This window comes from Lucilia sericata, unplaced genomic scaffold (assembly GCF_015586225.1).
Source record: "Lucilia sericata isolate MDLA Ls3-8-SP2 unplaced genomic scaffold, ASM1558622v1 Contig000347F_arrow, whole genome shotgun sequence".
Classification (NCBI taxonomy): domain Eukaryota; kingdom Metazoa; phylum Arthropoda; class Insecta; order Diptera; family Calliphoridae; genus Lucilia; species Lucilia sericata.
Genome location: NW_023994367.1, coordinates 276,466 through 288,531, shown reverse-complemented (window position 1 = coordinate 288,531; position 12,066 = coordinate 276,466). Strand labels below are relative to the sequence as shown.

Here is a 12,066-nt window from a genome sequence, read left to right as displayed (position 1 = left end):
TTTTCCTTTTAATAATTTTAAACATTTTCTTTTTTCAAATATACAACACTTAAAAATTAGTTTTCATTGTTAAATCTAATGCCGAAATTGTTTTTCATATATATATGTAAGTGTATATATAATATATTTAGTTTTCATTATTACTTTTGCCTAAAATACAAAATACAATAATATTTCTAAACGTCCAGACTTATTCATCGAGATCAACAAAATGTGATCAGTCATCATAAAACACCGGCAATAAAACCAAACAAAATGTTAATTCAGTTGAATGTAGGGTGTATAAAAAGTTAAATAGTAGTAGTCGTTATTAGAAGTTGACTGCTACTATGGAAAAATAAACAACCTTGTTTTAATGAGTCTAAATGCTCACATACGATTAACTGGAAGTACAATTGTAAGGATCTTCGGCACGAAAATTTGGATGATCTTCGTAGGGCTTAACGCCGGCAGCTTTCTTTTCATCACGTACTTTTTCCACCTGTTGCATGACACGCAAAAAATTACCCCCAGCCAATTTGGTTAAATCTTCCATTGACCAACCCACCCCTAAGAGTTCAGCAAATAGGGTGGGGTAAGAGGAAACATCTTCGAGACCTTTTGGTGTGCTGAAAGTAAAATGGAAAAAAGCAACAATTAGTTTAATGTCTAAAGTTTGTATATTTTAAAGAAATGTAAATATGTATTTATTACCAATAATAGCTACTTATATATAATTTATTTGTTATTTAGATTTATTATTTTTTTTAATTTTTTTGAAATAACCAAACAACAACATTTGTTATTTGCCTAAAGAAAAGACCTTTTTGATATTTATAAAAACATGCTATAAATTTTCGACAAAATGTCAATCTGTTTTAACATATTTCCACATGTCAACCTGCTAAAAAGGCCACATAAGTATAGGCGAACCTACTACATTAGATTTATACATACATTGAAAACTCGTGCCTGGCTATTCAAGCAACCGGAAATATTTGAGTCTAGCAATGCCTAGATACAATATCCTTTTTGGTGTATATATGTATGTACAAGTATGGAGGGCAAAATATATACATATATTCGTATTACAACACGTTTTAACTATGTTTACCTAAAACTTTTTTTGCTTTACAGATCTGACCAATATGATTGATGTATATGTGTATGTTTTTAATTTTGATTTTAACAAAATACCCTTCTAAAGTCCAGATTATAGACTGTTCTGTAGTCCAGACTGTTCTTTAGTCCAGACTATAGATTGTTCTATAGTCCAGACTATATACTGTTCTACAGTCCAGACTATATACTGTTCCATAGTCCATACTATAGACTGTTCTGTAGTCCAGACTATATACTGTTCTATAGTCCATACTATAGACTGTTCTATAGTTGAGACAATGGACTGTTCTGTAGTCCAGACTATAGACTGTTCTATAGTCCAGGCTATAGACTGTTCTTTAGTTGAGATTATAGACTGTTCTATAGTTCAGACTATTCTATAAACCAGACTATAGACTGTTCTATAGTCCAGACTATAGACTGTTCTTTAGTCCAGGCAATAGACTGTTCTTTAGTTGAGACTGTGGACTTTTCTATAGTCAAGACTATAGACTGTTCAATAGTACAGACTATAGACTGTTCTTTAGTTGAGACTATAGATTGTTCTTTAGTTGAGACTATAGACTGTTCTATAGTCGAGTTAATGAACTGTTCATACTATAGACTGTTCTATAGTCGAGTTAATGGACTGTTCTGTAGTCAAGACTATAGACTGTTCTATAGTCCAGACTATAGACTGTTCTATAGTCCAGACAATAGACTGTTCTATAGTCCAGACTATAGACTGTTCTATAGTCCAGACTATAGACTGTTCTATAGTCCAGACAATAGACTGTTCTATAGTCCAGACTATAGACTGTTCTATAGTCCAGACTATAGACTGTTCTATAGTCCAGACTATAGACTGTTCTATAGTCCAGACTATAGACTGTTCTATAGTCCAGACTATAGACTGTTCTATAGTCCAGACTATAGACTGTTCTATAGTCCAGACTATAGACTGTTCTATAGTCCAGACTATAGACTGTTCTATAGTCCAGACTATAGACTGTTCTATAGTCCAGACTATAGACTGTTCTATAGTCCAGACTATAGACTGTTCTAACTGTTCTATAGTCCAGACTATAGACTGTTCTATAGTCCAGACTATAGACTGTTCTATAGTCCAGACTATAGACTGTTCTATAGTCCAGACTATAGACTGTTCTATAGTCCAGACTATAGACTGTTCTATAGTCCAGACTATAGACTGTTCTATAGTCCAGACTATAGAATGTTCTATAGTCCAGACTATAGACTGTTCTATAGTCCAGACTATAGACTGTTCTATAGTCCAGACTATAGACTGTTCTATAGTCCAGACTATAGACTGTTCTATAGTCCAGACTATAGACTGTTCTATAGTCCAGACTATAGACTGTTCTATAGTCCAGACTATAGACTGTTCTATAGTCCAGACTATAGACTGTTCTATAGTACAGACTATAGACTGTTCTATAGTCCAGACTATAGACTGTTCTATAGTCCAGACTATAGACTGTTCTATAGTACAGACTATAGACTGTTCTATAGTCCAGACTATAGACTGTTCTATAGTCCATACTATAGACTGTTCTATAGTCCAGACTATAGACTGTTCTATAGTCCAGACTATACTGTTTTATAGACCATAATATAGATTGTTCTATAGTCCAGACTATAGACTGTTCTATAGTCCAGACTATAGACTATTCTATAGTCCAGACTATAGACTGTTCTATAGTCCAGACTATAGACTGTTCTATAGTCCAGACTATAGACTATTCTATAGTCCAGACTATAGACTGTTCTATAGTCCAGACTATAGACTGTTCTATAGTCCAGACTATAGACTGTTCTATAGTCCAGACTATAGACTGTTCTATAGTCCAGACTATATACTGTTCTATAGTCCAGACTATATACTGTTTTATAGACCATACTATAGATTGTTCTATAGTCCAGACTATAGACTGTTCTATAGTCCAGACTATAGACTGTTCTATAGTCCAGACTGTAGATTCTATAGTCCAGACTATAGACTATTCTATAGTCAAGACTATAGACTGTTCTATAGTCCAGACTATAGACAATTCTATAGTCTATTGTATAGACTGTTCTATATTCCAGACTATAGACCGTGCTATAGTTCAGACTGATCGATAGTCCAGACTATAAACTGTTTTATAGTCCATACTATAGACTCTTTTAGAATCCAGACTATAGACTCTTTTATAATCCAGACTATAGACTGTTCAATAGTCCAGACCATTAGTCCATTCCATAGACCGTACAATAGACTTTTCTATAATTCGGACTATAGACTGTCATTGATGACGGATCAGTGATATTTTTAAATTAACTCTTATATTCCAAAAATATTTTTTTTATTCACCCAATTTTATAAGAAAAAAAAAAAAGCCATTAAACTAATAAATTTCAAGTATCTTTTATCTGAAAACTTAAAAGAAAAAATATCTAAATTCTTCATGTCAAGTTTATCATTAGCAAGGTTTCCACTTCTAAATCTTTAGTTTGTATTCAAGTTCGGTCATGCCTGCATTGCTGATAGTCTTCATGCTCGTTTATAAAATAGAAATTTTTGTGTGGAAAGTATAGGATTTTTTCCTCTCTGATTCTTTTGTAAATGAAATACATACAATATAACATAAAATCTTATTCCAGGTCAAATAATATTGACACTTCGATTTATTTTTGTGCTGTGTTTACTTTCATCATCATTCGCATACAATCATCGCCAGTATTACTAACAAACAGCTAAACTCATGTACAAGTTACAGTTTTTTCTCAGGCTTTAGTATTCTCTAAACTGTTCCGGAGGTGCTGGGTGCTGAGAATATTTGACTATATAATAATTGTTTTTTTGAAAAATAATAACTGAAATAATTGAAAAGGAAAATGTTAATACTGACTACATTACAAATTAGCTACGAAAACTAATGTTACGATTGGCTCTTTATTAGATTACCTGTAATGTACAAAGTAAACAATTAAGCTCTATTTGCTTCAAAAATAACCTACATGTATCAATTGCCAAAATAAGTGTTAGATGTTAGCAAACAATTTTTGCCTGGAAGATATACATTGTCTTTTAGAAAACCATAGGATCCTTTCGCCGTTTACACTACATATGTATATCCCAAAAAAACCTTTCAATTTCTATTTTTATATATAAAGCTTTACTTTTAGTTTTGTTTTCTACAGCATTTATTTTGTGTTTGCTACTATTAGTATTGAAACAAGTATTTTACTGCAATCATCATGTTGGCCCTTTAAATAGAGTAAAAAACATAAAAAAACTGCAGGCATTTTTCAAAAGGCGAAAGTAGTAGTTAGAGCAGAAAAAAGTGTATATAAGTAAAAGCTATTTGTTGCTCGTGTTAACGATTTCAGCACTTGAAAGCTTAAAGGAAAGAATATATAGAAAAAAAAACTAAAAAAAATCCTTACAAACACATCATCAGTCACAAAATTTGTTAGCATGTAATGTTTAAGGAATTTTACAGATTTTAGTATTTGGGTTTTTTAGTTTTGCTCTTTTTTCCTTAAATAATATATAGAGGCCTTTCAATCATTTATCTTGTTAGACTTTTCTATGTGTGTTGTTTTTTTCTTTTTTTTTGTTTGCTATTTCTTGGTGTTTCTGTAGTTTTTGTCATTGTTTGTACATATTTGAATTATTCGTATGCCACATTCTTTATGATGCCATTCATGAAGTATTGGCTAAACTGGCTGGACATGTTTATGTTGTTGTTGTTGTGTAGCCACCCTTAATCATTCATCACTTAAGGCCATCTTTAGGTTTATGTAAATAAGGGGGGTTCTCAAAGAAAAAATGTATGTTGTAATTAACTAGAATATGAACTTGTTTTAAACTCGATCATAGACTTGACTATAGACTAGACTATAGACTAGACTATAGACTAGACTATAGACTAGACTATAGACTAGACTATAGACTAGACTATAGACTAGACTATAGACTAGACTAGAATCGACTATAGATTCGACTATAGACTCGACTACCGAATCGACTATAGACTCAACTATAGACTCGACAATAGACTCGGCTATAGACTCGACTATAGACTCGACTATGGACTCGACTACAGAATCGACTATAGACTCGACTATAGACTCGAAAATAGACTCGGCTATAGACTCGACTATAGACTCGACTATAGACTCGACTATAGACTCGACTAAAGACTCGACTATAGACTCGATTATAGACTGGACTATAGACTCGACTATAGACTGGACTATAGACTCGACTATAGACTGGACTATAGACTCAGCTATACCTCAACTAGAGGCTCGGCTATATACTCGAAAGTACCTCGATTACAGACCCGTTTATTGATTCGATTATAGATGCGACTTTAGATATGATTACATTCTCAGTTATTGTTTTTTATGTCTTTTTAAGAAATATGTATGTATATTTCTCTAAGTGTGCCATTCTAATCATCATATAAATTATGCGTGTGTCTAGATTTTTTTGCGCAAACAAGTAGTTAAAGATTAATGTCTGTTTTCAAATTTGTTACGATTATATGATTAGACATACATAAATGTATTTTAGTTATGTTTTATTCTTCTTTACTTCCTTTTTCTGTCACTTCATTTATTGTTGTTGTTGTTGGTATTCAAAACACTTGTCAATTTTATGTTAAATATGTTATGTTAAGATTTTATAAATAAATAATATTTGTAACTGTTAAAAGTTAAAGTTATTTCTTCAGTCTTATATAAAATTCAAAATTAAAGAATAATGCTAAGTTTTCGAACATTACATTAAAGCACAATGTGTCGTATACGAAATAAATATCACTCATACGCACCATATTTATTTCATATAAAAAATATTATACAAACAATTTAATTAATTCTTGTAAATAACTTATTATACATACATAATTATTGAATTATAAAACAATTCCCACTTAACTGTTAACCTTCTATGGTCTTCGTTTTTTTTTTATAAAAATAAAATATTTTCTAGGTAAACTTAATTTTCTTTGTTTGTATTGAATTTTATATACGACTTCTATTATTGTTATTGCACAATTCTGTGTGTAATAATTGACAAATGTTTTTTAAGCAAAATTTTATTAAAGTAATTAATAATTAATATTCAGCAATATTAATAAAATTATTAAATAATTTTTATTTATAAATGACCAAATGACATACATAGTATTACTAACGGACGGGCATTGTTAGAATTGAATGCAAAATATTAAAAACTTAATAACTGCTTTATATAAATATATATTTATATTTATTTTCAATGGAAATGTATGTTTTAAATAAATACACATGCATTAAATAGCTAGTATTTAAAATTTTTTTTTATAAAAATATGTTTTTAATCGGAAGTAGTTTATTAAAATATTAATAAAACGTATTTATTATATAAATATAATGATATCAACTTTTATTTTAGATAAAATTTTGTAAAATAGATAAAACCTAACTATTTAAATGGATGCTGTTTAAAACAAACTTCCGTCGAGACTATAGAACAGTCTATAGTCGGAACTGTAGAACAGTCTATTGTGGTGACTATAGACTTTCTATAGTCGAAACTATGGAACAGTCTATAGTGGTGACTATAGAACTGTTTATAGTCCAGACTATAGAACAGTCTATAGTCGAGACTATAGAACAGTCTATAGTCGAGACTATAGAACAGTCTATAGACGAGACTATAGAACAGTCTATAGTCGAGACTATAGAACAGTCTATAGTCGAGACTATAGAACAGTCTATAGTCGAGACTATAGAACAGTCTATAGTCGAGACTATAGAACAGTCAATAGTCGAGACTATAGAACAGTCAATAGTCGAGACTATAATAGTAAAGACTATAGAACTGCCTAAAGAACTATTGAATTGATTATAGTCGAGTCTGGAGAAAGTTCAATTTATCTCTTGCATTGCTATTAATTTTATTACATTTATACATCCACAAATTCTGTCTAAACATGAATGTGTATCTGTTCTATTTTAAAATATACTTCCATGTTAAATCAGTAATCAATTTATCTTCCAAATTAAACTTTAATATTTACTTAATTACAGTATATAGTGTTTTGAATTTCTAAATATGATTTTCATTTAGAGAATTTTGTCGAAAATTCTTCTATTATAATTCAAATTTTAGCCATACAATGTTTAAAATATTTTGTGGTTTTTATTCTTTTTACTTTTTTCATATCTTTACCAGTAAAAACTATAAACAATTAATGTCTTTTTTTGCTATCTTTTGGCTTTAAATAATTTTCTTGTTTTTTTTGGTTCTCCATAAGCCTGCCTACAAAATGTATGAGCTTTTGTGGTTTTTGTATTTACATTGGCCATTTTTAAGAAACAGTAGTGGTTGTTTTATCTACACTTAACAAAATGTAGTGTAATTGAAGTAAATATAAAATATAAAATAATATGAATGTTTTAAAAGTCTTAATGATAGTTAAGTTTACAAAGTGTTAGCTTTTGTTTTTGGAAATTTGTATTTTTTAGGCCTTATTCTCTAAGTGTATCTTAGACTTTCCTGTGACATTTTAACCTCAAATAGAAATATACATATGAAAGTATTTCAAATACATAGATCTTCAACATTTACTTTAACCAACAATAAAAACAATAAACAGAATATATAGTACAGAAACAAAGTCTTTAAAACCGAATTTGATCAAAACATTAAAATATTTACATGTTATTTACAGATACATTAGCATGGCTCACTTGCTGTGAAGACAAAAAAATAAAGTCTCCAGTAATCTTACTCTCAAAACCATTGCATAATCTTTATTAACTATAGCTTTAAAATTTTTATATAATTTTTTTACTATCGGTAGGACTCGGTGGTATAACAAATTTTGAAATATAACAAATTTTGAAATTTAAGATGAACTATATGTATGTATGAACGTTGAAAGCTCTCAAATCAGAGGAAATATTTAAGTATTTTTTTGATATCATCTTAATAATACAAATATAGATGAAAAAACTATACGAATAAACCAAATACAAATATATAATACAGACTTCATAAACGGTGTGTTGTAAAATGTGGTGTTATTTCCCAATGTATAAACTGGACCTATAGAGTAGACTATAGACTAGACTAGGCTATAGAATAGACTATAGACTAGTCTATAGAGTAAACTAAACACGAGACCATAGAGTAGACAATAGGCTATGATATAGAACAGACTATAGGCTAGACTATTGACTAGACTATAGACGAGATTATAGACTGCTCCATAGTCCATAGTCTATAGACTAGACTATAGATTACACAAGACTCTAGACTATAGACTAGACTATAGACTAGACAGTAGACTAGACTATAGACTAGACCATAGACTAGACTGTAGACTAGACTGTAGACTAGACTATAGACTAGACTATAGACTAGTTAGTTAGTTAGTTAGTTTGAAAGGAGGATGTATATACATCAAATCCGAAGAAATACACCTAGGCCTCTATCGGGCCTGTTGTGCGCTCCTTAACCAGTGCCTCAGGTGGGAATCGAACCCACCACCTCCGGTCTACCAGACTAGAACACTAACCACTAACCTACCGGACTAAACTATAGACTAGACTATAGACTAAACTATAGACTAGGCTATAGATTAGACTATAGACTAGACTATAGACTAGACTATAGACTAGACTATAGACTAGACTATAGACTAGACTATAGACTAGACTATAGACTAGACTATAGACTAGACTATAGACTAGACTATAGACTAGACTATAGACTAGACTATAGACTAGACTATAGACTAGACTATAGACTAGACTATAGACTAGACTATAGACTAGACTATAGACTAGACTATAGACTAGACTATAGACTAGACTATAGACTAGACTATAGACTAGACTATAGACTAGACTATAGACTAGACTATAGACTAGACTATAGACTAGACTATAGACTAGACTATAGACTAGACTATAGACTAGACTATAGACTAGACTATAGACTAGACTATAGACTAGACTATAGACTATACTATAGACTAGACTATAGACTAGACTATAGACTAGACTATAGACTAGACTATAGACTAGACTATAGACTAGACTATAGACTAGACTATAGACTAGACTATAGACTAGACTATAGACTAGACTATAGACTAGACTATAGACTAGACTATAGACTAGACTATAGACTAGACTATAGACTAGACTATAGACTAGACTATAGACTAGACTATAGACTAGACTATAGACTAGACTATAGACTAGACTATAGACTAGACTATAGACTAGACTATAGACTAGACTATAGACTAGACTATAGACTAGACTATAGACTAGACTATAGACTAGACTATAGACTAGACTATAGACTAGACTATAGACTAGACTATAGACTAGACTATAGACTAGACTATAGACTAGACTATAGACTAGACTATAGACTAGACTATAGACTAGACTATAGACTAGACTATAGACTAGACTATAGACTAGACTATAGACTAGACTATAGACTAGACTATAGACTAGACTATAGACTAGACTATAGACTAGACTATAGACTAGACTATAGACTAGACTATAGACTAGACTATAGACTAGACTATATACTATAGACTATACTATAGACTAGACTAGACTAGACTACTATACTAGACTATAGACTAGACTAAAGACTAGACTATAGACTAGACTATAGACTAGACTAGACTAGACTATAGACTAGAACTATAGACTAACTATAGACTAGACTATAGACTAGACTATAGACTAGACTATAGACTAGACTATAGACTAGACTATAGACTAGACTATAGACCTAGACTATAGACTAGACTATAGACTAGACTATAGACTAGACTATAGACTAGACTATAAGGACTAGACTATAGACTAGACTATAGACTAGACTATAGACTAGACTATAGACTAGGACTATGCTAGACTAGACTATAGACTAGACTATAGACTAGACTATAGACTAGACTATAGACTAGACTATAGACTAGACTATAGACTATACTATAGACTAGACTATAGACTAGACTATAGACTAGACTATAGACTAGACTATAGACTAGACTATAGACTAGACTATAGACTAGACTATAGACTAGACTATAGACTAGACTATAGACTAGACTATAGACTAGACTATAGACTAGACTATCTAGACTATAGACTAGACTATAGACTAGACTATAGACTAGACTATAGACTAGACTATAGACTAGACTATAGACTAGACTATAGACTAGACTATAGACTAGACTATAGACTAGACTATAGACTAGACTATAGACTAGACTATAGACTAGACTATAGACTAGACTATAGACTAGACTATAGACTAGACTATAGACTAGACTATAGACTAGACTATAGACTAGACTATAGACTAGACTATAGACTAGACTATAGACTAGACTATAGACTAGACTATAGACTACAGATAATAGAACAGAATTATTAAAATAAACACTACCCATTACTAAACTACTTCCATGTAATACATTTAGAATTAGGTATTCCTTGTATTATTTTCTCCTTTTAAAAACTCTTGCTAAGAATGCACACTTTTAACCAACATTCCCTTAACTATATATCTTCTATAAATTTGTTGTTGTTAGACTATACAATAAATTCCACCCATACTTTTTCATCTGACAGCAAGCAGACATGTGTAAGTTCTTCTGGTGTTTATAACGTGAATGAATATATTGGCATTGGACCACACAATTTCTATTTGCAACATAATTATTTATATTGTAGTTGTAGGTTTCTCTGTTTCTATAATACATTCATGTTGATAATAATAAATTGTAAAAACAAAATTCTTAGTTTATTATGATCCTTTCTCTGTGGTTTTTTTTGGTAAGAGTATTACAATTTTCATGTAAGTTTTCTTAAACATTTTTGGAACATCAACACCATTAACATTTGCCACAGAGTTACCATTACCACCAACACCGTTTCAGTTAGCAACAACATTACCTCCAACTCCACTAACACCAATCAAACAATGTTTATTATATTCTACCAGCCATAATGTGCCACTTTTGTTATTTAGGCCTATTGTTAAATGAGGTGCTGCCGCTGCTGCTGCAAACAAAATAAAAGGAAGCAAGCACAAGTATGTCCTTTATAGTGTTTCCCTGGCATTTTGCCTTGTGTTTATTCTTAAAGGTTTTGACATGGGGTTGTTATATTTTAACTATTATTTTATGCTTAAAATATTCATTATTTCAATAAATATTATTTATTATCAATGTAAGAAAAGCTAATAAACAAGAGATAGTAGTCAGTCGATGGTACAGGTAACGCTGCTAGTGTTTAGTATTGTTTTTACGTCGAATATTGCCAAAAGGACTTTATTAAATCTAATGTTGAGATGTTTGAATTGTTGTCTTATTGTTTTATATTTTCTGTATTTGTTGTTGAAGGAATTATGTTATAAATCGTTTGGTTTATTGTTAGTTACTGTCGTTTTCTTTGCTACATGTATTAATAATTTTTTATGATTTCATTAGAAATGAAAAAATATAATATATTTATATTAATGTTTTCATTTTAATAGATTTTTGACACTTGGAAGCTTATAAGGGCAACCATAAATTACATCCAAAGAAGAATTAAGTATAATGTTAGGTTGGATATTTTTATTCATTACATAGGTTTTTTGTCTTAAAAGTGTCATAAAAAGGAAATTTAATAAATTTTGAATTTATGATTGAGGTCATGAAATAATCTTATTTTATAGATGACAAATACCACAAAAAGGGTTAAATACATGTTGTTAATTTCAGTTAGTCCAGTCTATAGTTTAGTCTGTAGTCAGTCTATAGTCTATATATAGTCTAGTCTATAGTCTAGTCTATAGTCTAGTCTATAGTCTAGTCTATAGTCTAGTCTATAGTCTAGTCTATAGTCTAGTCTATAGCTTAGTCTATAGTCTAGTCTATAGTCTAGTCTATAGTCTAG

The 12,066-nt window shown here is 30.6% G+C and overlaps 1 protein-coding gene across 1 annotated transcript in view; it reads right to left on the bottom strand.

Annotated features, from left to right (window-relative positions):
- Positions 1–12,066, bottom strand: part of LOC119603930 (putative uncharacterized protein DDB_G0277255) — a 284,661-nt gene continuing 272,595 nt past the window's right edge. The window contains 1 exon segment of the mRNA XM_037956229.1: positions 1–608. Within this exon segment, the coding sequence (XP_037812157.1) occupies positions 380–608 (229 nt within the window). The 3' untranslated portion in view covers positions 1–379.